The sequence below is a fragment of the Emys orbicularis genome, chromosome 8 (assembly GCF_028017835.1).
Source record: "Emys orbicularis isolate rEmyOrb1 chromosome 8, rEmyOrb1.hap1, whole genome shotgun sequence".
Lineage (NCBI taxonomy): Eukaryota > Metazoa > Chordata > Testudines > Emydidae > Emys > Emys orbicularis.
The window spans coordinates 76704205-76731200 of record NC_088690.1 but is presented as its reverse complement, the minus strand read 5'-3'; the positions used below and the strand labels follow the sequence as shown (position 1 = coordinate 76731200).

The 26996-nt window shown below is 50.2% G+C and overlaps 1 protein-coding gene across 1 annotated transcript; it reads right to left on the bottom strand.

Annotated features, from left to right (window-relative positions):
* Nucleotides 1-5987: 5987 nt before the first annotated feature.
* On the bottom strand, nucleotides 5988-20619 carry HBEGF (heparin binding EGF like growth factor). Its single transcript, XM_065409625.1, has 6 exons — nucleotides 20488-20619; nucleotides 19805-19978; nucleotides 14496-14673; nucleotides 9297-9452; nucleotides 8588-8681; nucleotides 5988-7167 (listed from the first exon to the last, which is right to left on the bottom strand). The coding sequence occupies exons 1-5, from the start codon at nucleotides 20528-20530 to the stop codon at nucleotides 8609-8611; spliced, it is 624 nt and encodes a 207-aa protein (XP_065265697.1). The 5' UTR covers nucleotides 20531-20619; the 3' UTR covers nucleotides 5988-7167; nucleotides 8588-8608.
* Nucleotides 20620-26996: the final 6377 nt, after the last annotated feature.

Sequence of the window (26996 nt, the reverse complement as noted above, 5' to 3'; positions counted from 1 at the left end):
CACATTGGCCTGTTTTGTGCCATATGACAGCATCACCTCTGACTGAAGTCAGGTTACAGGCCTGCTGGTGCCCCACTCAGCTTCTTTAAAACACCATACAGAGTTAGCTGAATTAAGGGTGCTGGTGAGCTAACAATGCATCTTCCGTGCACTGTGATTTTGTATGAGGCAAACCCCCCACATGCCACCAGTGGGCCCGATTCTGAGGTCCTCTACTCCAGTGCTGAAAGCAAGAATGGCGGGGAGTGGGCGCAAAGATGGCTTTAAGCCGAGGAGCTTGGCATAGAGTCCTTACGCCATCTCTGTGCTGGGTGGGGAGCACATCACACAAGAGCAACAGAGAATCAAACTCGAGTCTAAGAATACAGAGTGTTTGGCCATTGTAAGTACCATGAACAGCCCCGAAAACTGACCCATTGGTGAAATGGTTTGCTGTTAGCATAGCTTGGATGAGACCAGCTCAAGGGATGCTATTATGGTCAACGGTTCTCAATTCCTGGGCAATGTCTCAGCATAGATCACGTGTGAGCCGTTTTCGCCCTTCTGAGTGCACTCCGTGCACTCTTCACCAAGGTGGACAGTTCTTCTGCTCCCCCTTCATGAGGCTCCACCCCTTCTTGGAGTCAGTGGGAATTGACAGGAAAGTCACATTTTTCACTTCTTGTCCCAGTTGGTAAATGGGATTGATCGTGATTAATCTAAACACTGACACCTGTCACTAGTGGTAGGCACAAAGCTTTACTGTGCCATAAAAATATCACTCTGAGTACCACAACATGTACTGTCTAGTGCTTTGAGTCACTGGAAAGTCAATTAGTTGCTTTCTTCTTGCAGCCACTAAGCATTTTCCTTCCTACCAGCCGAATGGATATGCAGAAGAAGGAGGCACTTTCAGAGCAGAAACGAAACCATCCCACTTGTGACAGATGGCAATTTCCTGCAATATCTTGGACAAACTTTACTGAATTAAGATTACGTATTTTAGGAGCCCACTGTATTAAAAATGCAAATGTTTATGTATTACTGGGGGATTGTTTGGAACTTCTTGAGGAGGAAGACAGGATTAATGGCATGTCTGGGAGGGGCTGTGATCTGCAAACAACTATGGATTTGTCTATACTTAAAATGTTGCAGTGACACAGCTGCAGCGCTTCAGTGTAGACACTACCTATGCCGACGGGAGAGATTCTCCCATCCGTCTAGGTCAGGGGTCGGCAACCTTTCAGAAGTGCTGTGCTGAGTTAATTTAGTCACTCTAATTTAAGGTTTTGCATGCCAGTCATACATTTTAACGTTTTTAGAAGGTCTCTTTCTATAAGTCTATAATATATAACTAAACTATTGTTGTATGTAAAGTAAATAAGGTTTTTAAAACGTTTAAGAAGCTTCATTTAACATTAAATTATAATGCTGAGCCCCCTGGACCGGTGGCCAGGACAGTGTGAGTGCTACTGAAAGTCAGCTCGTGTGCCGCCTTCGGCACACGTGCCATAGGTTGCCTACCCCTGGTCTAGGTAATCCACCTCCCCAACAGGTGATAGCTAGGTCAATGGAAGAATTCTTTCTAGCACTGTCTACACTGGGGGTTAGGTCATCTTAACTATGTTGCTCAGGGGTGAGGATTACCTCAGGGGTGACTCAGCGACGAAGCTGAGTCAACCTAACTTTTTAGTGTAGACCAGGCCTATGTTGAACAACATAGCAGATGCAACTGCTCATTTGGGCCAGTACATGTGACAGGAGACTTCAACTACCCCACCTACGGCCATAGCCTTTGAAGCTTCTTCTGCTGATGACCCATTACATGAGGCCAGTTCAAAGCCCTCCAAACTGTAGAAAGGATGGACTACACTTTTCATGGGGGTTCTTGTTTTGGGCAAAATGGAGTTATGAGCTTGAAACCCCAAGAACACCCTGAGCATGGTTTGAATGACTGCTCACCTGCCAGAGCCCATGTTGGAATTGGGAGATCTCAGGTAAACTTGTCACATGTGTGTAGATTCTTTTATTATTTTAAATAAGTTTTTTCTGTATTGCTTTTACCTTAAAAACAAAATATGGGTGCTTAGGAAGAACTGTGTGGTAACATATATTTGGGGCAATTACACTGTGTACCATGTCTGAGAAGAAACACAAAGCAGGCCTGCTTCAGCAGATTGTCTTTTGTTGGGAATAACATAGTGAAGGCAGGGAACTGTTCATCTTGGAAATACCCAGTCAGGAGGGTGAGAGATGGGGGTCTCCAGCCAAGAGAGGTGACCAGTGGGGAGCCGGGAGCCTAGAGTGGGGGGAAATACAGGTGCAGTTGTCCTGCACTGCTCTCCTCAGAAATAAACAGAAGAACCAGACAGATGTGGACAGCAGCTAGTAAACTCAGATGCTGAGGAAACGGTGACTGTGCCCCTGTTAACCATCTGCATCCTATGTCCACAAACACTGTTCCATTAGCTGCTGAATCTCTGAAAGGCTCCCCACCGCCACATAATGCCTCTATTTTCCATGTTAAATAACCATTTTGGGGTGTCCTGTAGTCAGGCCCAGGACTATGGCTGCCTGAAGCAGAGCTCTGTGTGCAGCTCTTAGGCTCATGACTCTCCACCCCACCCAAATCCTCCCTCCAAGTCCACTCTTGGTAAAGAAGGAAGAGAGAATGCACAGACACGATTCAGCAGTTCCCCATTGTTCTCAAACCCTCAGTGACTAATTTTGGTGATAGATGCTATCTTGACAGCTTTGGGGAGTGGAGCTATGACCCGGACAGGTACATTATGGACCGGGCAAACTTTCCACCTTCTGCTCCACTGCAGACACAGCTCAACCCTCACTATAGAACTGACAGAGTGGTACATTCATTCCCAAGCCCCAGTCACTTCCCTGCTCAGACTGGCAGTAGCATGGGGAGTTTCTGTGACCAGAAACTTCACTTTGCATGGGCTCCAGTCAACAATTGCTTCTGGCTGCCATTAACCTGATCTGGGTTTGTCCTTTGTAGAGAAAGGCTCCATAGCCTGTTACTAATCCTTGGAGCCATTCATTATTATTTCCCACCCATAGCAAACATTAACATTCCAGCTGTCTGCAGAAAGACATCCTCTTGGCTACCCAAGTGACTTCCCAGCCTGCCAAACACGCTGTTCTTGGGGATGCAAAGGTATGGAGGAGGAAAAGTGAAAGGGAGGTGGCTAAACTTGGTCAGATATGAAAGCCTAGGGATGACCCTCAGGTATGGTGCTCTGAGTCACTGCAGTGGATGTTAGCAAAGAGTTGGCTAACAAGGTGGAAAGGATGAGAGGCAGGAGTGGAGTATTGTAGGGATCATTATTTCAGTAATACAGGAATGTCAGCCAGAACAAGAGAGGACAATGAGAATGAAAGAACTGGAGAGCAGCCTTCAAACTCCAGGCATTACACAAAGTGGAACCTAATGTTCTTTCTTCAAGGAGCTATTTGGAGTCCTAGGGAAGGCAGTGGGAGAACGTGTAACTGGCAGGCTTCCAACAAAATTTAACAAGTTACTTCTTATATGCTATTCTTCTCTTTCAATCAAAGTGAAACCTCTCTGCTGGCTTCATTTTCAGATGTAGGGTACGAAGCTTGGGTGCTACATGGGGGTACTCAAATCACTGCATAAGCCCTTGAATGTGTTACTTATCTAAGGAGGGAATAAACATTATATTGGTCCAAAGTCTGGGACTTCACAACCAGCACCAAAATGCCTTGTTAAACTAAGGAATGTCATTAGTATCTAAGATCCGGATTTCACATGAAACATCATTAGAAAGGCATGCCCAGCAAATTTGAGATTCATGGCTTTCCAATGGTATAGGGCTTTTATTTCTACACCTGGCAAGTTGTAAGTTGTTGGGCCTTAACATTATGTCACCTTTTACCACCATTTTACCCCTTTCCCTCCACTTTGCTTGTGACATGATTTTAGTGGATCTCGAGAACCACTAGAGATTGCAATTATTGCTTCATACCCTGCCAAGTTTATAAATGGCATAAACACGTTAGCATTTCATGAGAGATCAGCTGCGAGGATTTTGTCTTAAAGGAAGTAGAAGAAGAAAAGGAAGAAAAAGCTAGATGGCAATCAGCACAACGTGATTTTAAGGACTGATACCTCATGCTCTGCCAGAGCTAGATTTTGGCATGATCAGTGCAAATGCTTTAAAGGACTAGTAAATCTTAGAATCATAGAACTGGAAGGGACCTCGAGAGGTCATCTCAACCAGTTCCTTGCACACATGGCAGGGCTAGGATTATCTAGACCATCCCTGACAGAGGTTTGTCTAACCTGCTCTTAAAAATCTCCAATGACAGAGATTCCACAACCTCTAAAGGCAATTTGTTCCAGTGCTTAACCATCTTGACAATTAGGAAGTTTTTCCTAATGTCCAATCTAAACTGCCCTTGCTGCAATTTAAGCCCATTGCTTCTTGTCCTATCCCCAGAGGTTCAGAAGACCAATTTTTCTTCCTCCTTCTTGTAACAACCTTTTAAGTACTTGAAAACTGTTATGTCCCCGCTCAGTCTTCTTGTCTCCAGACTAAACAAAGCCATTTTTTTCAATCTTCCCTCATGGGTCATGTTTTCCAGACCTATAATCATTTTTGTTGTTGTTCTCTGGACTTTCTCCACATCTTTCCTGAAATGTGGTGCCCAGAACTGGACACAATACTCCAGTTGTGGCCTAATCAGCACGGAGTAGAGTGGAAGAAATACTTCTCCTGTCTTGCTTACAACACTCCCAGAATGTTTGCTTTTTTTGCAACAGTGTTACACTGTTGACTCATAGCTTGTGATCCACTAAGACCCCCAGATCCCTTTCTGCAGTACTCTTTCCAAGTCAGTAATTTCCCATTTTGTGTGTGTGCCATTCATTGTTCCTTCTTAAGTGGAGTACTTTGCATTTGTCCTTATTGAATTTCATCCTATTTACTTCAGACCATTTCTCCAGTTTGTCCATATCATTTTGAATTTAAATCCTATCCTCCAAAGCACTTGTAACCCCTCCCAGCTTGGTATCGTCTATAAACTTTAAGTATCAGAGGGGTAGCCGTGTTAGTCTGAATCTGTAAAAAGCAACAGAGGGTCCTGTGGCACCTTTGAGACTAACAGAAGTATTGGAGCGTAAGCTTTCGTGGGTGAATGCCCACTTCATCAGACGAATGAAGTCTGATGAAGTGGGCATTCACCCACGAAAGCTTACGCTCCAAACTTTAAGTATACTCTCTATGCCATTATCTAATCATTGATGAAGATATTGAACAGAACTGGACCCGGAACTGATTTCTGCAGTACCCTTGATATGCCCTTCCAGCTTGACTGTGAACCACTGATAACTACTCTCTGGAAACGGTTTTCCAACCAGTTATGTACCCACCTTATAGTAGCTCCATCTAGGTTGGATTTCCCTAGTTTGTTTATGAGGTCATGCGAGACAGTATCAAACGCCTTACTAAAGTCAAGATATACCACATCTACCTCTTCCCTCTATCCACAAGTCTTGTTATCCTGTCAAAGAAAGCTATTAAGTTGGTTTGACATGATTTGTTCTTGACAAATCCATGCTGATTGTTACTTATCACCTTATTATCATCTAAGTGTTTGCAAATTGATTGCTTCATTATTTGCTCCATTATCTTTCCAGGTATTGAAGTTAAGCTGACTGGTCTATAATTCCCCCAGTTGTCTTTTATAGATTGGCACTATATTTTCCAGGACTAGAAAACAGAAAGACAAATATTGCTTAGTGCCAAGATGAGCCCCCAAATGTGGAAATGGATGGGCAGACTTAGGCACTCCAGTCTGAAAATGAGCCCTTGTGTAGTGCAGCCACACAGGCTAGAGAAAAGCCAATTTCCCATGGAAAAACAGCCAGCTCTCTCTGCTTTGACACTCCCTGCTACTGTCTATACATCACCTTGCTTTCAGGAGGCTTTCCAGCATAGGGCTCAATGAACAGGAGACAAGTGAGTTTGGGTTATTTTTATTTTGATTGTAACATCTGAACCTGTTCTGGAAGCACTGGATGTAACAACATGAGGTCGCTCACTGCAGCCTCTGAAATTTGACACACACAAGAACTCAAACTTGTTCTAACGCAGGAATTTCCATGAGGAAAGAGAGCCCATAAGACTTCCTTGGGGTCCTAAAGACCACGTAGAGCCTATCTTGAGATAGTTCCCCCCTATGTTTGTCTCCTGCACCTTTGGTGTTTGGCCTAGGCTTTGGATTTTGAATCAACCCACCCCTTTTTTCAATTGCAGAGGCTGGAGTAAGCACCATTTCGAATAATAGAAACGTTTGGACAGTATAGGTCAGATTCAGTGGAGCTGCACTCACTTACAGCAGGTCTGAGTTTGCCCCCATACATATGATTCCCCTCGCCTGCTGTTTCTCAGCAAGAAGGGAGAAGGGGACATGCAGAAGTATTGAAATCTGGTTTTTGGCTCATGCTGTCCATATTTTTCCCCTTATAGTGCCACATGAAATATTCCTTTTCCAGCCATCATTAAATAATATCTAAGCATTTGTAACAAAGTGTTAATTATTAGACCATTATGTTGCACATTAAAAAGTGAGGGCCAATCCTGCTGTCTGAACTCATGGTAAAGCTCCCATTGATTTCCAGACTACAGGATCAGACCCTAAATAAATACTATGTACAGTATATCTAAAATAAATATATAATTTAACATGAAAAATATCTTGTTAAATAGTTTCCCTCCCCTGCCCCCATCTAATAAAGCCGCAAAGTAAGTCTCCGCGGAGTTGAAGTCTTTCACAGTTAGTTCCTCAGCGTGCATTTGAAGGATCCAAATTCAGGTTTGGTTTTAGTTACTCTTCAGTCCCTAGCAAAGCACTAAAGCGAAGGTCCAGCTTTCCATCCTCAGCAGAAGCCCTTCAGCTGAGACTCCTCAAGGAATTCCATTGCTTATTGGAAACCATCAAGCAGGAAGACGCCTGCCACCTTCTTTCATTCCAGCAGATCAGGTTGGCTCATTGAGATGTGTGTTTCAGTGAAGTCATTCCCTGACACAACCCCCAAAAACAGATACTCCCCTTCCACTCCCATTGGTTTTTCAATAGGTCCAATAAACAGAGTCTTAAGTTGCTATGACTGGCTTCTTGGTGGAGGTAGAATCGCTTCACTGCTGAATCCTGAAACACAACACAAGGCTGGGTCATTTCACATCACGGCTTGTGCCTTGTGCAAGGTTATGTGCTTTGCGATGGGTGCCGATCCTCAAAGAACACCCCACATTGACGCATTGATTCAGGAAAACACTTAAGCTCATACCTGAAACTTAGGAACATGCCTAGGTCAAAGGAACTCAAGCACATGCGTGAATGCTTTCCTGAATCAAAGCCAGAGTCAGTGTCCCATCCATCTGGATGTCGAGTACTCTGAGCTCCCACTGACTTCAATGCAGCCTCTCAGACCTTACAGGATCAGGGATGCAGGTTGGTATTAATAATATGGCTCATCTCCACAGGTACTGATCACCCACAGCTCCCACTGATTCCGTGTGAGTTGTGCCATCAGACCGAACAACTTATATTTACCTTTTTGATAAAGTCTCCCCTGGAATGACACCCACTAATTAGTAATCCCTTCCACATATTAATTCACCCACCCGGGAGACATGACATTTTCCTAATTTAAAAACCTGGAAGCATGTGTGATATCAGCATTCGGACCAGCGGAGGGGGCATTTCCCCTTCCCAGCGCCTGCCCACCACTGAAGTGCAGCTGCCTCTGGGGTGAAACAGCCTCTGATTGCCAGTGCAACACTGGAAGAATACCACTACACCAGTGGCTGAGGAAGGGAGTATGGAAGAATGATACAGTAATAAGGTAAGGACACGTGGGAGCGAAAAGGAAGGGCTTTTTAAAGGCAAGATTTAAAGAAGGGAGATGACTCAGTGGGTCATAGGAAGGGAATCCCAGATAGACAGAGAGGAACAAGTGAAGAAACAACCTCCAATTACGGAGAGGGGAGGCCATGACCAGAGGAGTGAGCGAGGGAGTTATGTGGCTCTGAGATCAGAGAGGCAGAGCAGAGGGAGTGGGTGGGGGACCCTGTGAGCAGGGTATCGGAGCAGTAGAGTGGGTTGGAAAGGAGGAAGCATAGGGGAGTATAGAGAGGGACTGGGGGAGCAAGGCAACGTTGGCCTTTGGAAACCAGCAGGGTGATTCAGAATTGGGCTTGGCCGGGAAGCCAGAGATGGGTACAAAGTGATCCATTCACTTTAGGCTAACGGCAGGGCCGGGAGACCCACTGCAAAGTCACGGATTTGCTCCTCTTGGGGCTGAATCAGAGAAATGGGGTTTGTTCCCTATCGGAGCTCTGGTAATAGGCACAGGCTATTGAGCTCCCAGTCTCAATCCGAGAAGGACACATTAGTCATTGTCAGACTGCATGAGAGAACAGAATTGGCCCGGTGTGACAGAACGTCTGCAGAACCCATCAAGCTCCATGCCCACTAGCTGCACCTGTCACTGCCCAGCAGGGCTGTGTGCAGTCTTGCAGATGGAAGCTGCCGCTGCCATGCCACAATGCCCATGCTGGAGGGTTACCTTGCAGGCCCCCCGATGCCATCAGTGGTTTCCGGTGATGCCCAACTTAATTTTCTCTTTGTTTTCTACATCATAAACTCCTCTTTTGTGACACCTGCAAACACAAGCAGACAGACATTCACCAGCGTGCCACTGCTGCTCTGGTCAGGGTCACGAACCCACCCGCCGCAACAGGAGCCGCCTGGGGCTGTCACTGTTCTCATCTTGGCCATATGATGCAGTGCCACACCTTCCATCTCGGTCCCTCCCTTGGGGCGAGATGCAGGAGGCTGGATATCTCTGATGTCTGGAGAAAGAAAGCAACTGCTTCCCATCAGCCCGCTTCTCCCCCAGCTGGTTTGAGACTGCTGGATCTTCCCTACAGAAGCCAGGGCAGAGCTGGGAACAAACCCAGCCCATGGTAAGCATAAAAAAAACACCCAAGACAAGAAGGACAGAGAACTGGACAGCAAGGTGGTCCAAGGCTATAAATGCCATCGGCCACTGAACCAGGGAGACCCCTGCTCCCATACACAGAGGGCTTGAGCCCCAGGGAATACCAGCAGTGGTGTCAGCGGGGGCAGTTTACCCAGGTTGGGGTCAGGGCTCTGGGTTTAAGAGCAGGCGGGTGTATCCCATGCAGTGCGACCACAGGGAGCCTCCCTCCCTCCCACCCCCGAGTTGCAGGGTAGGTCTTGTGACCAGCACGTGGCAGCCCATTCCCCATCACCTGAGCATCAGCAATGCAGCGATGATGATGAGACACAGAGAGGACAGCACCACCGCTACGACGGCCAACGCTGTGGTGTGGTCATAACTGGTGAAGGGGTTTTCCACGGGGAGAGTGAGGCCGTGGCACCGCTCGCCATGGTACCCTGGCTGGCATCTAGTTTGGGGGGGGGGGGAGGGAGAGGAAAGACAGTTTAAAAGACAGTAGCAACGGGGCACTCTAGGAGCAAAGTTTTGCCCTGGGTATTAATCATCATCGGAACTGTTCTCCAGCCCCTTCCACCCAAGTGTCACGGAACATCTCCGACCCTCTCCTAGCTCTCAGGACACAGCACGGCCTCCTCCTCGCCAGTGAGACAAGGCCCAAGGCCCCGAACCTTCGCTCAGTGCGTCGATCCTTCAGGCCCGGCATCGCCATTGCTGACCTTAGCTGCACCCTCTCCAGGGCAGTCATCTCCTCCCAGGGACAGTGTCCCTGACAGGTCCCAATATCACCTATTGCTCTCTACTGTCCTCCCCAAATCCAGTACAGCCCAGCACCCTGCCCAACCCTTTGGCATTGCTGCTGGGTACTGGGCTGGCATTTCCCACAGTGAACCAGAGTGGGTACTGGCCCAAGCATCAGGACGGGGTTTCCTAAACCGCCTGGATCCCCAGCAGGATGGATTCAAGCCTTCAGCCTGAATATATTGGACTCCATTCAGCTGGTCATATGGGGGTCTTCCCCATAAGACTTTTGAATCTAAGGGTCTGTGGAGACATTAGCGATCCCACGACATTTTCAGGGACCTTGCTCCAAAGTGCCCTGCTGGCGTGCAGCGTGCTGTGCTCCCTTTAACTACCTTGCTCCTCCCCAGAGCTGGCCACATTTCATGGGTGAGTAGAACACTGAAATCATTCAGTGCTATGTAAAATAAAAAAAGTGTCAGAATAGCTGCCCCGTGCATGATGGGCTCCCAGCTCCAGCCAGTTCTGTTTGTCTGCCCTGAACCGTACTAGGTCACCTAAACCCTCCAGATCCTGTCACATGCCTTCCAGCACTCAGAAGCAGGTAAGAGGGGGTGAGATTAGTGGGGAGGCAGGCTGAAGGGGTGGGACCAGGGGCATCACTCCACCCTGACCATCAGGATCAGAGTTTTGTCATTGGGGCACGCTTGAGTCATCCCAGCTCCCGTTAGATATAGGCTGAGAGGAGGCCGTTAAAATATGAGCTCAACTAAGTATCGTCCACTGCACAGAGATCCTTGAATTCTATTAGCATGTCAGGGACTTAGAGCTCAGCACTGGGACAAACCTCTTCAGCTCCCATTTTCAGAGCCTGGAAATCCCATTTAAGAAAGCCAAGGACAGGTCTGACCTCACGCTTGGTAATGGAGATGAAAGAGGTTTGAATGCCTCCTCTGGGGATATTTCCCACAGACGCACTTCTCAAACGGGAGCAAACCAACACTCGTGACCCATGAGCCACCAACCTCTCCTCTGGCCAGGTAATTATTCACGTAACAGAAATAACATCTGCATCAGAGCCAGGAGGCTAATTACCCAAACACCCCTTGCAGTGAGTCAAAGGAGAATCACGTAAACAGCCTAATATACATGCCCCCCCATAGCTCCGGACCCTTGCCAAGGCCCAATCAGAGGGATGAGCTTCTTGCCAAACATGTGGACACATGCCAGACATCAAGATCAAGTGTCCCATGTTTAGCTCAAGCGCCATTAAATCCAGCACATGCCATATATCAATGTCATCTTCAGCCTCCAATCCTCACATTACACCAAAAGCAAAGAACCATAGGAGCTGAAGGGCTAGAAGGTCTCCAGGAAACCCCGAGCCCTCTCCAGAACAAAGTGCTGCCAGTGCCCTCAGCTAACACCATAGTGTGCTACATCAACATGTTCTCCCAACAACCACAGCAGGCAAAGGTCGCAATGAAACTCAAAGCAGCAGCCCTGGATCCGCCAAAGATGCTGGCTGAGCAGAGCAAGGCTGGAATCTCACAACCCCTCAGATTTCTCAGCGGGTGGCTACTGGATACCAGCCACTGCAGCTGAGAACCTCAGACTCCTTTAGATCTTGTTAAAGGCAAGAGCAGTGGCCTTAGTGAGCCACCTCGGAGCTTCTGCTCTCATCAGGGATGGGGGAACTGAGGCAGAAGAATGCTGCTAGGGAAACTAGCTCATGGGAATGTGGCCTTCTGAACAGTGGAGTCTGCCTCCTGCTGAGGTCTGGATGGGTGAGCCTTAATCCAGCCCTGGCCCTTGCCCTCCCTCCGGACATCTCCTTCCATCGCTGCCCTAAGGCCTTGTCCCCGCAGGAAGCACTGGTTAAGGAAGAGCGTCCCCAGCAAGATCCATCAGGAGTTCAGTCGGGTGCCTGACTGTCCAGAGAGTCCGTCCCCCAAGCACCTGCTGCTCTCCTGCAAGAGGTGTCATCGACCTTTGCAGCAGCCCAGATAGTGAGCTGCTTAGGACCCTGACAGCAGAGACTGCTCTGTGCTGGCGGCTGCTGCGAGCATCATGTTTCAGGAGCCGGCTGCTCAGGCTGCGTTAGGAATTCCCTCAGCTGCAGCTTCAGGGCAGAGAACGCTCAGAGGCTCCCAGGGCAGCACTCGCTGATCTCCGCAAAAACCATGCTGCCCCACGTTTCCAATGCCAGAAGGCTGCACAAGACGCGAGCCAGGGCTCTGCGATCTTCAGCAAGTTCTGTGGACAGGCAGTGGTAGCTCAGGGGATGGGTTACAGAGCACCACCAGATCAGTGTTCTGTGAAGTCTGACAAGAAATGAGCTGCGAGGTTCAGGCCAGTGTCCACATTGCAACAAACTCTCGCCAGCTTTAGCTTCCCCCGCCTGTGCAGTGGGTGACTGATACTTCCCTACTTCCTGAGGGTGATAGCAGAGGGAGTCCATTCATGTCTGAAAGAGCTTTGAGCTCCTCAGAGGAAGGCACCCAGGAGAGGCAGAGAATGATTAATTAACAGCAGTAATTCAGCTCAGGGAAGCAGCTCCAACACGGGGGTAAACAGAGGAATGGCTCATAATGGAGCAGCTTCAACATGTTCCTGGCAGGCTGCCATGCACAGTGCCCTCAAAGCTGTTGTCTCCAACCCTGGCTGCTTGGAGCTGGGACAGAGAGAGTCTGAACACCAAATTCTCCTTCTGCTTGCACTACTGCACTGGTGCAACAGACAGGGCTGTCACATTTGAAGAGGTGGATGAAGAGATTTACTTTCCCTTTCCAGCCCCCAAGCCCCAAACTGCTGCAGAAGAAGAGCAGAGCCCTGCACTAGATGGTCTAGGACAAGGAGGCCTTGAAGGGAGCTCCTCAGAAAGAGGCCTCTGTGCTGGAGAAGACCATCTACCTCATCTCCATGGTGAGACAGTGCCAGACAAGCAGAAGTGATCATAAACTCTAATGCAGAGGGAGAACTTGCTTGCAGCACTCACAACAAATACATCAGCTTAACCAAGAGAATCAGAGATGGAAGAACCCAGTCACGTCTAGCCCCATCTCCCGCTGGCCACTGTAAAAACCTTCCCTACAGTGTGTTCTCCAGGGCTTTCGTTTTCAGCTTCCACTGTTTCCCTTTGAGAAACTATTCCATGGCCTAGTGCAAGGTGGGCAAACTATGGCCCGTGGGCCACATCTGGCCCACCAGCTGATTTAATCCGTCCCTCGAGCTCCCGCTGGGGAGCGGGGTCTGAGGCTTGCCCCGCTCCTGCGCTCCAGCCAGGCAGTGGGGACAGGGGTCGCTCCGTGCGCACGTGCCGCAGCTCCCGGAAGCAGCCACATGTCCCCCCTCCGGCTCCTACGCGTAGGGGCAGCTAGGGGGCTCCCCGTGCTGCCCCCCACAAGTGCCGCCCCCGCAGCTCCCATTGGGCAGGAACTGCAGCCAATGGGAGCTGCAGGGGCAGCACACCGATCCCTCTCCCGTGCCCCAACCCCCTGCCCCAGCCCTTATCCTCCTCCTGCCCTCCGAACCCCTCAGTCCCAGCCCAGAGCACCCTCCTGCACCCATAACTCCTAATTTCTGGCCCCACCCCTTCCTGCACCCCAACCCCAATTCTGTGAGCATTCATGGCTCGCCATACAATTTCCATACTCAGATGTGGCCCTCGGGCCAAAAAGTTTGCCCACCCCTGGCCTAGCGGGTCTCGCTGCTAGACTGTGTGACAGTTGCCGGTGCGTATGCCTGATGCTGAACGAAAGCATTTTTCGGTTTTGTCCTTTGAAGACATTATTCAACAATAGGTTCTTGGTGTGGAAAGAATACTCCGTCACTCTGCCAATGTCAGAATCTCCCAGGGCCAAGTGGATCCTTCCAGCTTCCCCGTTCTCTGTGACTCTTCCTCTACCCCCGCCCCAGCCATCACCAGAGCTGCTACCTGCATAATACACCATGGGACACATTAATTAGATGGGCCCATGAAGATAGGAAAAGCCATGTTCAAGAGCGGACACTGAATTCAGGTGCCTCTGTTGCTGGGTGCCCAGCTTGAGACGTCTATGGTTAGATTTTCAGGATAGCTCAGCCCCCTGCTCCCAGGGCGTGATCTTCAGAGATGCATCATGCAGAACATCCCAGCTCCTACTGACCTCAGCTGGAGTTGGGGGGATCCAGCACTCCTGAAACACAGGCTACAGGCACCTGAGTCTGGATTCCTAAAGTGAGCGCCCACTTCTGAAAGTGTGACTGGAAAGGGCTACCAAGTGCCCTGCAATAGACAAACACGCCACAAAGGGAAGTTGTGTCATACTGACTTCCTGAAGGCTAAACTCCATGCTCACTCAGGGCCCACGGAGATTCACGTGGCATCCCTGAATTCAGACCACTGGGGAATTTAATGGAAGGCTGATGTGTGTGATAGAGTGACACACATCTGGACCTGTGCCTTAAACAAGACCGAACAGAGTACAGGGTTGATCACAGAGTGCCAAAGCGATGCAAAAACCCAAGCAGCATGTGAAAACAGAAGAGTATCCTCACAGAGTGAGAGTATGTGGAGCCCTGCAAATCCGCGGATGTATCGTTCACCATGTTTGCAGATCACGGATCGGATGTGGATCCAAATTTTGTATCTGCGCAGGGCTCTAAGAGTATGCACTAAAAATATCTCCTACACATTTCCTGTGTGTGGTTTAGAGAATTCAAGGAACAATGACTAAGGTTTCCCTAGGTCAGAGATATGCCAATAACTTACATGCAGGATGGAGCTTTCAGTTCACTGATGTATTTGCATTCTCCATGAATACAGAAGTCCTTGTACTTTCGCAGACATGGGTCTCTCTTCTTCCCCTTGCCTTTGCCCTTTCTCCTTTTCTTCCCATTCCCTTCTTTTTTTGGAGTAACCAGACCTTCTGGCTTGGACAAGAAGGCAACTGGAAGACAATTTTAAAAGAACACAAGTCAACTCAACTGTATCCAGCACAGCATTTTGTCAGGCATCTGCCTCAGCTCTAGCACCACTGACAGACTATCTGCCCCCAGCCAGAGGTTTCACCATTTTTGCAGATTTCAACAAATATCAGCGCATTTCTGATTCATAAAGATGCTAAAGGAAAGAAGGGAACAAGTTAGTGCAGATTCAGAGAGAAAAACAGGACAGTACATACCTCACGTGTTACTATTATATACGCTGGTTTCCACTGACCACAGAAGATTAAGAATTGAGTCTTTATCTACCCTTTATTTCTCTGATCAGTCTGGTCTTTTGTAAGAGGCTATTCATAGTCCTAATCAGGCTGATTTTCCTGTGGTTACAATGACGGCTTGCACACAGGACACATGCAGTATTACAGGGCACTGGCAGGTCAGTTCAGGCCCCAAATTTAGGTTTTCTGAAAACAAGCTGATGTGAACAGACACAGTTCCATGAAATCTGTCATTTTTGAATTTCAGTGGAAACAATTTTTAAAGTCAAACAATGCCTCCCCCAGCTGTGGTTGCAAATTACTCTGATGACAGCCAAAGCACCAGGCCATCCTGGCTATTCTCAGTCTCCAGGCGAACAGCCTACCAGGTGCTGAGCACCACGAATTCTGAGGGACTTCAGTGGGAGCATACAGCACTACAGCATGCCTCATTGGCTCAGGAACAAGAAGATGGGAACCTTGGGAAACCTGAAGAACTCTTACACTCTATGGTGGTGTCAGTGACACAGCTAAGGAATCATCACCTTGTGCCATTACCACTCTGCATCCAAACATCACACTGCAACATGATGTCAACTTTCAAGCCTTGAAACCGACATGTTATAAGCTACTGTGTTGCCCCCTGCCCACACACACACACACACACACACACCAGGCCTGGAGGAAGTGGTATTCCTCACTGAAACTGGGACAGCCCCAGATAACACCAGACATGTGGCAACCATGAGTCAACAGTGTGATGCAGTTGCACAAAAGACTAACATCATTTTGGAGTGTATTAACAGGCATGTCGTATGTAAGAAAAGGGAGGGAACTGTCCCACTCTACTCAGCACTGGTGAGGCCTCAGTTTTCTAATTCTAAGGATAGTGAAGCTCTGGAGCAGTTACCAAGGAACGTTGTGGAATCCCCATTGCTGGAGGTTTTTAAGAACAGACTGGGCAAACACTGGTCAGGATGGTCTAGGTTTCCTTGGTCCTGACTCAGCACAAGGGCTGGGCTAGATGACCTGTCGAGGTCCCTACCAGCCCCACATTTCTATGATTAAGGGCTAGGGTCCAATACCCTCCTCACTTGGAGTAAGGCCTGAATCCTCCAGCACCCCGTGGTGGGCAGCAGAATCTGGCCTCCAAGTACCACACAGTGTGGGGGGCCTGGCAATATCGGCAGGCTCAGACTCCGCCAGGACCAGAGAAATAGAAGAAGGAGCCACCCAGGATATTGCAGGAGCTTTGCAAGTTCTCACTTCACGAAGAACCACAGAGACAACAAAATGCACAGGAACTGCGTGTGTCCGATGGGAGTCCTGCTGGCTTATCTCCCTGTTGCAGGCACTGTGACCCGCAGGGCAGAGGGTTGCTATCGCAGGGAAAGGGGAAGGACGCTCAGAACCGCACCGTGGTGCTTTCACTTCTCCCTGCTTGCCTCCCAGGCCCTTGTGCCTCTATTCCAGAGGTGGGCAAACTTCGGCTCACGGGCCACATCCGGCCCCCGGGACGGTCCTGCCCAGCCCCCGAGCTCCTGGCCCGGGAAGCTAGCCCCGGGACCCTCCCCTGCTGTTCCCCCTCCCCTGCAGCCACGGGGCCGGGGGGTTCGATAAGGGGCAGGGGATCTCAGGGAGCAGTCAGGGGACAGGGGGCGGTTGGATGGGGCGGAGGTTCTGGGGGGGGCGGTCAGGGGATGGGGAACAGGGGGCGGTTGGATAGGGCAGAGGTTCTGGGGGGGCAGGGGACAGGGAACAGGGGGAGTTAGATAGCAGGTGGGGTCCCGGGGGGTGGTTAGGGGCAGGAGTCCCGGGAGGGGGCGGTCAGGAGATAAGGAGCGGGGGGGTTTGGATGGGTGTGGGGTTCTGAGGGGGGCAGCCAGGGGGCAGGAAATGGGAGGGGTTGGATGGGGGCAGGGGCCAGGCTGTTTGGGGAGGCACAGCCTTCCCTACCCGACCCTCCATACAGTTTCGCACCCTGATGTGGCCCTTGGGCCAAAAAGTTTGCCCACCCCTGCTCTATCCCCTTGTCCGCAGATCAGAGATCAATGGAACTCTGCAGGTGCAGGACAGAGTCATTTGAGGGAAGCCATCTCACAGGCCTGTCGTTCCGCTCTGGCCAGCAGGGGTCAGCGGCTGGCTCACAGACACAAGAAGTAGGAAGGGTGTGGGGTAAGCCAAGAGCAGAAAATGATGGCACAGACCCCTGCATGCAGAGAGCGTGTTCCAGACTGATCAGTGCCTCAAGATAGCTCAGGGACGTCTCCCTTCCGCTGGGTACAGCTGACACTACAGCTAGAGGCATCAGGAGTGATGGGGTTTGAGGGAGGGGCTCCGAGGCCAGAGAAAAACTGAGGGCCCCTTTGAGCAGTGTGTCTCAACCCATCCACGCTAGCCACCCTTCATCAAATATTTTCACAATCCGCTTACTTTCCTATAAAGCAAGGGTAGCAATGATCAACCTACGTGATTCATTTGTGTGTGTACTTCGAGAGGCTGACAGAGAACACTGACCCCGGAGGGCAAGGGTGTGAGGGGCAGCCAGATCTTCTCTGCTTTAGACTTTAATAAAATTTCACCCTTGCAATCACTCTGACTGCTCTCCATGACCCACCCCGACTGAGAAGCGCTGCCCTAGAGAGCGTGGAGGAGGCAAGAACAGGTGACTACCACTCCCCGAAGTACTAGGGTCACATCTAAGCGTCCCACTCCCAACTGATCCTCTTCTCAAACCTGACACATCAGAGGCCTGTCAGCTCACCCACACTAGAGCGAGACACCTCTTGCCCTTCCAATCGCTCACTGCTGGCATTCAGAAAGAAGAAATGCACCCACCCCAAGAGGAGCAGAAGGATGTGGAGAAATGGAGAGGAGAGGGTGGCCCAAGGAGCGTGGGTGTGAGGTGTGGAGAACTGTGACAGCTAGTGGTGGGCAGAGACAGGAAAGGAGGAGAGTGAGGAAAGGTTTGTGGTGAGGACAGACAGGGAGAGAGGATGAGTCTCCCCAGACTCCACCCCTGTGGTGCAATAGATCAGCCTCGTTTTGCAAAGCTGATGGGCACACAATCACAGATGGAGAGGAACCATGACAAGCCTAGAGAGGGAACAAAAATGAGGAAAAGCCACAGAGCGTAACAGGCAGAGGGTGTGCGTGTGTGCAATCTGAGTGATGTCAGTGGAGTTACACTGGTAACGCCAGGTCTGAATTTGTCCCTGTGTCAAATCCTGGTCACGACCAAGCTAACGCCCACACTCCCGCTGTATTCAATGGGACCAGAACTTCGCCCAAAGAATGTTAGAGAAACCAGACATAAATGGACAGGCACAGCAGGGTGAAGGTGGACTCAGATGCCCCCAGCTCAGTGACTAACCCCTGGTTGGTATGAGGAGTAGCAGTGTGTGGGCGGTGGGGTGTGACTCACGGGTGGTGACCACTCCAGATAGGGATGGCATGCAATCTCAACTGGATGGATCCACACAGGGGAGCGTCCCAGATGATGTAATACAGAGCGCTCAACCTTTCTGTAGGCGTCTGGGGACCATCCTATAGAAGCGAATAGGGAATCCCATATCTTTTATAGATTTCTACATAGAGGTGCAAAACACCTATGGAACGATCTCCTTCTCTATTGAATGGTGTGGGGTTTTAAAGCCATTTCCACAGAGCCCTCTCAGTGCCCTCACTAATCTAGACTGGACGTTTTCCTAAAAGATCTGCTCTAGGCATTATTTTGGAGCAGTTCTCTGGCCTGTGGCTGATCGTAATGGTCCCTTCTAGCCTAGGAAGCTATGAATCTATTCTGTTCTATAGGACTTTCCCACGAGAGAGGGCATTACTTCAACAACTGAACAGTTACAGGACCCCTTAGCTACCGAGTCTCCCTCTCCTCCTGCTTTGGAGAGGGCTGTGCATTAAACATGCCATGAATGACTGCACGTGACAAAGAACTGCGTGCTGGACCTGGGAAGAGTCCCCAGGGACTAGGGGTAACAGGGATGCAGCACTGGGGATTTGGGTGTTACAGGGAATGCAGCACTGGGTCTCGGCAGGGGCACTGGGGACTCCAGGATAACAGAAAAGGCAAAGAGCACAGACAAGGAACTACTAAACCGACACAAAGCAAATAAGGCAGGAATTTCCGTGGGAACATTCTGGCCTGGCTTCCCCTCCCTCGTTGAATTCCTGCTGTCAGGGCTCTGCACACATCAATCAACAACAAAACTGCCCCCTCAGCTCTGGGGCTTACCCCACTCCTGGCCTCTCCCAGGGACACTCCCTTGCCTTTCAGCGCCCAAAAGAAACTCTCCCCAGAGTCAACCCCGCTCTAGTTACAAAAGTTTCTCCCTATCCACCCAGCCTTGCCAATCACACCATGCTCCTCACCCCACCAGCAGCCCCAGGAATAATCTCCCGTCCCAAGCCAGGTCAGCATGTAAGCACCCCCTTAACGCCATACCAGCTCAGCAAAGCATGTGGTTAGCTTTAAGCATGCTCCCTGGAAGCCAATGGGCCATGCTTAAAGTTAAGCACCTGCTTATGTATATTGCTGCATCTGACTCACTCCCTCTCCTTCCCCCTCTCCGCCATGGTATCACACAGAAGATGCAACTTGTGACACTCCCGAGTGGGGAAAGGGTCCCCTGACACCGGGGTCACTTCCTCCCTTACCCAGGAGATCTCAGCGCTGCCAGAGTTAAATCAATTTCCCTTCAGCAGCCCGCTGCGTTTGTTCCTGAGCTGGGCTCGAACCTCTCACCCTGGATCCGAGCACCCAGCCTCTGGGCAGCCCCAGATCGGGACCCGCGGGCTGCCTCCTCAGGGGAGGCCACCTGCCGCTGCCCGTCCCCCGCGCCCGGCGAGCCCTGCACACACGCACCTCTCGGGAGCTCCAGGAAATAATCCCCCGACGAGACCCCGCCGCCGTCCGGGTCGCGCTCCTCCTCCAGCCCGCTCCGGAGCAGCCGCGCGATGGACCGACCACCCCTTGCCTCGTGGAAGCCCGGGCCCCGCAGCACTTCCAGCCCGGCTCCGGGCGCCGCCATGGAACACCCTGCGGGACAGAGAGCGGCGTTCCTGAGAGGACAGCGCCGGGCACCGCACCACACCGCACTTGCCGGACACTCTCCATACGGCAGCCCCGGGGCCGGGTACCGTATTTATAGTCACAGTCCCGGGCCAGGCCGCCCCCTGGATGAATGAAGCTCGGCGCCCCGGCAGGGCACCGGCCGCAGAGCCAGGCGGGGGCTCGGAACGGCTCCCGGGCACCGCAGGGCCCTGCTGGCTAGGGAGGGGGCTCCTGGAGGGAGGCCAAGGCGAGGGGCTCCCCCGCCAGAGGGAGCCCGGCCCCGGCCCGTTATGCAAGCGCGGCCTCCAGCACCTGGACACTGGGCGCGTGGGCAGAAGGCTCCGGGCTGCCCGGCGGCCTCGGACGCGGCGCGCTCTGCTGCGGTGCCAGCGCACGGGCCATTCCGGGGAGGGGCAAGGAACAAACTTTGCCCGCAGCCGCCGCTCGCGCTCTCCTGCGGGACGGCGCCGCGCGCAGCTCGCCCAGCTCCTCACCTGCAGTCAGAAGGAAGCTGACAGCCACGAGCAGCCGCTTCATGTCGCTCCCTGTCCGGCGCGTGGCTCCCGTACTGGCCGCTTCCACCGGCTGGCAGTGCCTGCAGCGCTCTGGGCTCGGCTCTGCGATCGCCCCGCTAGCTCCCACGGCACCCCGCCGAGCTGTGCCGCCTCGCGTTAGACACCGCTGGGCTCCCTCGGCACGGGCAGCGCGCTGCGGGGCCCTCGGTCCTGCCAGGCGCCTTGCTCTGCCCGACCTCCCCGGCGCACACGTGCCCAGCTCTCAGCAGGAGCCCTCTCTCTCTCCCGCCCCAGTCTGTGCCAGCACCAGGGGTAGAGGCTGGAGGGTGGGGCCATGCTGGTGTGTACGCCACGCCCGCTGAGGGCGGGGGGTGGCGTGAGTGCTCTGGGGACTGAGTGGGAGGGGGATTCCCTCTGTCAAGCTGGTGAGTGGTGACTCAGGTCCCCTTACTTTGGGGGTGAGACAGCCAGGTTTCTTGGAGGTGGGGGCAATCTGCAAGTCAACTGTAAAAGTATAATCAGGCATGCCAAAAAATAATTTGAAGAGCAACTAGTAAAAGACTCAAAAACTCACCGCAAAAAAATTTTTTAAGTGCCTCAGAAGCCGGAAGCCTGCCAAACAAGCAGTGGGGCCACTGGAGATCAGGGTGCTAAAGGAACACTCAAGAAAATGTCATTGCAGAGAAACAAAATTAATTCTTTGCATGGGTCTTCACTGCAGAGGATGTGAGGGAGATTCTCACACCTGAGCCATTCTTTTTTGGTGACAAATCTGAGGAACTGTCCCAGATTGAGGTGTCAATAGAGGAGGTTTTGGAACAAATTGATGAATAGTGATTGGTCACCAGGACCAGCTGGTATTCTGAAATAACTCAAATATAAAATTGCTGAAATACTAACTGTGGTAATGTACCAGATGACTGGAGGATAGCTAATGTGACACCAAATTTAAAACAAGGCACCAGAAGCGATCATAGCATTACAGGCTGGTAAGCCTAACTTCAGTACCGGGCAAATTGGTTGAAACTATAGTAAAGAACAGAATTATCAGACACATAGATGAACACTCTACATTGGGGAAAGAGTCAACTCAGTTTTTGTAAAGGGAAATCATGCCTCACCAAGCTATTAGAATTTTTTGAGTGGCCCAACAAACATGTGGACAAGGATGAGCCAATGGATATAGTGTACTTGGACTTTCAGAAAGCCTTTGACAAGGTTCCCCATTGTAGGCTCTTAAGCAAAGTAAGCATTCATGGGATAAGAGGGAAGGTCCTCTCATGGATCAGTAACTGGTTAGAAGTCAGGAAACAAAGGTTTGGAATAAATGGTCAGTTTTCATAATGGGAGAGAGGTAAACAGTGGTGTCCACCAGTGATCTATACAGGGACCGGTGCTGTTCAACATATTCATACATGATTTTGAAAAAAGGGTAAACAATGAGGTGGCAAAATTTGCAGACGATGCAAAATTATGGAAGATAGGTCCAAAGCAGACTGCAAGGAGCTACAAAGGGAATCTCACAAAACTGGGTGACAGGGCAACAAAATGGCAGATGAAATAGTGTTGATAAATGCAAAGTAATGCACATTGGGAAACATAATCCCAACTATACATACAAAATGATTGGATCTAAATTAGCTGTTACCACTCAAGAAAGAGATCTTGGAGTCATTATGGATAGTTCTATGAAACCATCCGCTCAATGTGCAGCGACAGTCTAAAAAGCTAATAGAATGTTAGGAACCATTAGGAAAGGGATAGATAATAAGACATAAAATATCATAACATCACTATATAAATCCATAGTACACCCACACCTTGAATACTGCATGCAGTTCTGGTTGCCCCGTTTCAAAAAAGTTATATTGGAATTGGAAAAGATACAGAGAAGGGCAACAAAAGTGATTGGAGTATGAAACAGCTTCCATATGAGGAGAGATTAAAAAGACTGGCACTATTCAGCCTAGAAAAGAGATGACTAAAGGGGAGTATGATAGAGGTCTATAAAATCATGACTGGTTGGAGAAAGTGAATAAGGAAGTGTCATTTACTCCTTCACATAACACAAGAACCAGGTGGCACCCAATGATGGCAGGCGGCAGGTTTAAAACAAACATAAGGAAATACTTCTTCACACAACGCACAGTCAATGTGTGGAACTTGTTGCCAGGGGATGTTGTGAAGGCCAAAAGTAAAACTGGGTTCAGAAAAGAATTGGGTAGGTTCATGGGGAATACGTTTATCAATGGCTATTAGCCAAGATGGTCACGGATGCAACCCCATGCTCTGGGTGTCACTAAACCTCTGACTGCTGGGACTGGGCAACAGGGGATGGATCACTCAATGATTGTCTGTTGTCTTCATTCCCTCTGGGGCACCTGGCATTGACCACTGTCAGAAGACAGGATACTAGGCTAGATAGACCATTGGTCTGACCCAGTATGGCCGTTCTTATGTGTGCTGATGGCAGCCACTCCTTCCACCTTTCCTTCCCAGTGTGGGGTACCCAGCTGCTCCCTCTTCCCTTTGGGGTTGTACTTCCTGTAAGGAGTAGGGCCTCTCCTGCTCTCAGGGACTGGGGGAGGTTACAAAAGATCTCAGGGTCCACCCTGCTGGGTGCTTTTCTCCACATTCCTCACCTGCTCTTTGGAGCTGGTGCTGTGCCAGAGAGCCATGCTTCACCAGGCCGAGCGAGCCCAGCTCCTGTCAGTGTTGGTCCCATGGGTTTGGCTAGGATAGCATTTGCATGCTGGGGGTTGGAGGATGAGGGAAGGACAGTGCCACTGGATCTGAGCTTTGACTCAGGGGCGAGTCTCCCAGACAGCTTCTAGAGGTAGCTAGGTTGTTATCTGAGACAAACCAAGAGGTGCTAAATCTAGGGTGTCCTCTAAGAAGAGGTTTAGAGCCAGCCAGGGAGGGGAATGCCCATAGCACCATGTGCTGATCTGGTGATCACAAAAATTACTACCTTACTCTGGCACTTAGCATCTAGGTGCTCAGATGCTCAGGTAATGGGCATAGTATAAGTACATAGACAGATGCCTTCGCTCCTTTCACGAGAGTAGTGGCATTAACTCTGCCAGGCTGGCCAAATTCCAGCTCAGTTACTGAGACATTCTGTTGACCTAAAATTCTCCCTGCAGTTTCAGTTAATGCTGAGCATGACGATCCACTGCCCTTGGCAGGGCCGGCTCCAGGCACCAGCCTGGCAAGCAGGTGCTTGGGGCGGCCGCTCCGGAGAGGGGCGGCACGTCCAGCTATTCGGTGGCAATTCGGCGGACGGCCCCTCACTCCCGCTCGGAGCGAAGGACCTCCCGCCGAATTGCCGCCGCAGATCGTGATCGCAGCTTTTTTTTTTTTTTGGCTGCTTGGGGCGGCCAAAACCCTGGAGCCGGCCCTGGCCCTGGGCTAGGTGCAGTCATTACATTGGTGCAAAGAGTTACCAAATCAGAACGGATTTTGTACCCTCTTTGCACTCGCTTTCTACCAATGCAAATGACTCCACAAGGGGTGGGGCAATGGAGCATCAGGATCTCGGTGTTCTTCATTTCCTGTTGTGTATTATTTCTGTGTGCTGTTAGACAGCTGCAGTGCTCTACCCAAGAGGGGGCTGCATTTCACTGGTGGGGAAAGTAAATTAATGCATTAATTAAATCAATCCCTTAGCTTTCTCAAAAGACCGTTATGAGGCTTAAATTGTTAGTACCAGTAAAGTAGTAAAGTGCTCTAAGATCTTTGCATGAAAAGATGCTAGCGAAGTACAAAATATTGTTAATGGTGATTCACAGTCATTTTGTTGATAATCATAATACTTCCTCCAACAGAGCAGCAGGATGTCTAACTCTGCATATGCACAGACTCTATGGGTAGCTGCTTCAGCAACAGGACCTGGGTGCCATTGTAGACAGCTCAATGAGACCTTTCTGTTCACTGAGCAGTTGCAGTCCAAAAAACAAACAAGACATTAGGTTGCAGAAAGAATGGGATGGAGAACGATGGAAAATATTATGTCTTTATGTAAATCAATGGTGCAGCCTCATCTAGATACTAGTTCTGATCACCCCAGCTCAAAAAGATGTTGCAGAATTAGAGGGGTTCAGAAAATAGCAATGAATATGATTAGGGGCCTGGAAAAACTCTCCTATGAGGATTTTGAAAAGATTGGGATTGTTACCTTAGAGGGGATTCAAATAAAAGAGGTTGTGATAAAAGTATATAAAATACTGAATGGTCTAGAAAAGGTAGATGAGGAGCTTTTGTTCCCCCATCTCAAAGAGACATTCAAAGAAGCTACAAGGTGGCGAATTTGAAGCTGACAAAAGGAGACACACTCTCACTTGGTGCATAATCAGATCATAGAACTCAAAGCCAGAAGGCAATGTTGAGGCCAAGAACCTAGCAAGATTGAAAGAGGGGTTGGATGTGTCTATGTATAACAAGACTCCCCAGAGTTACACCAGTGAATGCTAAGAGAAGAGCATTGCATGGAAGATAAAACCTCGTGCTTCAGGCAATCACTGACTATGAAACCTAATCTGGGGGTCAGATCATTGCACATCTGCTAGGTGCTTTCACCTTCTGCCGAGGCATCTCACGCCAGCCATTGCCAGAGACAGGCTACAGACTAGCTGGACCATGGGTCTGATCCAGTCTGGTCGTTCCTATCTTCCCCTGAACATTTTGACATATGTGTTTGTCTTGCCATTTTAAATGTAATGTTCATAGACTCAGGGAGGCAGATTTTTTGCCGAGCCTCCCAACAGGCACAGCCAGAAAGCATGGCCTGGGTGCAGGGCAAAGCTGGTTTTATACTACCTGTGCACTGCCCAGAATCAGAGCTGCTGTGGAGGCCCAACTAGCCCCAGGGGTTGTTCTAATTTAGGACAGCCTATCAGGAACTGGTTGCAGAATCCCCAAAGCACTGAATGCTACAGGTACGTCCCCTCTCACCTTCAGCCACACCCCCTACACTGAGGCCTGCAAGGAGGCAGAGCATAGAACCCATATGTTGGCTCTGTGCTACTCCTGCAGCAGAGAGTTCTTCCCTGGGCCCTGGGTCTCCCCCTGCCTTAGGGTTTCTCTGCAGTTGGCACTTTGCTCATGTAAAGTCACTGAGTCACTTGTTACGCCGCTTGAAAACAAGGGACAGGACTCCGATGAGCATTTGTTTCTGAGGTCCCATGTCCATGATGCTAAGGGGTACGTCTTCCCCAGAGCCATTTGATCTGACCTGAGGAGTAGGATTGCTGCATCTAAAGCCTCACTCTTTGGCACCAACTCAGCACGTCAGGACATTGGGATGTTTGTATCAGTCCTGAAAATATTTCAGGTCCTAAAAATTGGGGCAAGTGGCAAGTCTAGGAGTGAGAGAAGCAACTGGCAACATATGGAGAAATGGTGGCCATTCTTCTTGCCAAGGGATCAAACACCTGTACCCAGCTCAATGCCTAGATGAAGAACCCCTTACACAGCGCTATCCACATCATCGCCAATGCCTCATGTTCATCAGCCTGAGTCCAGCTGGCTCCTTCCATTCCCCGGCACCCCCTTTTTGTTGGTTCCACTCTGCCACACACACGTGTTCAGGTTCGTTGTGTTTCTGTGAATGACCCCTAGCTCTGTCTGCCCCTGCCATGGATGCTGGTACCTTGGCTCAACCTGTATTTGGCCTAGATCCCATCCTAGGTGACTTGTTATTAAACACTGCTGAGGCTAAGCGTTGGGAAAGCAGAGATGCTTTGCATTGTTCTGAGTCATCACCTGGCCCCCTCGGATTGTTCCTCCTGCTGAGTGGAATTCCCAGGCCCCAAAATCTAGCTGTCAGTTTCGGTGCAGAGAGGTCCATTAACAGTGTGATTACAAACCCTGTGGTTGCAGTTGTTGTCTCTAAGGAACATGGCCAGATCTGGCAACTCCCGTTCACACCCAGTTTCTTGCCCAGACACGACCATTGTAATTATTTGTTTGTTGAGGGCTGTTCCTTCCGGCTCCTCCAACCCTCATTAGTGCTTACAGACTTTGGCAGCCAGGAGCTATTGCACAGACAAAACGATTTTATCATAACACTCCAATTCCCACGGCTCCGCACTGGCTTCCAGTTCAACAGGGGTTGCCCAGAAGAGGCTGCACTGTTTATTTCCCAGGTTATGTAACTGCTTCCGCAGAGGATCCTTTTCCCCAGTGGTTTGCTGCCGCGTTCCACTGACATCCCAGAGAAGCGTGTGACATATTTGACAGGTGGGGCTGTGCGGGAGGCGTGTTTGGGCTGCCTTACCTGGCACATGACATAGCAAGGGAGAGAGTTAAGGCACATAGGAAGCTGGCCGTTTGATTGGCTGGGAGTGTTTTGCCTGCTCTGCTCCCCAGAACCTATGAAAATCCTGGTCTCTGTGTGAGAACTATTGGCTCCGCTCCTCACACATGTTTAGGCACCGGTTTGCTATGGTCACTGAGTAAAGAAAGCATTGTATTCTGGGGCATGGAAT

Bases quoted from the DNA above. Each gene is read 5' to 3' on its own strand.
- HBEGF (XM_065409625.1), bottom strand. From the start codon at position 20,530: ATGAAGCGGCTGCTCGTGGCTGTCAGCTTCCTTCTGACTGCAG. The intron at 19,979-20,487 runs GTGAGGAGCTGG...TCTGTCCCGCAG, and splicing joins CAGCTTCCTTCTGACTGCAG to GGTGTTCCATGGCGGCGCCC. The intron at 9,453-14,495 runs GTAAGTTATTGG...CCCCCAAACTAG, and splicing joins CTGAAAGCTCCATCCTGCAT to ATGCCAGCCAGGGTACCATG.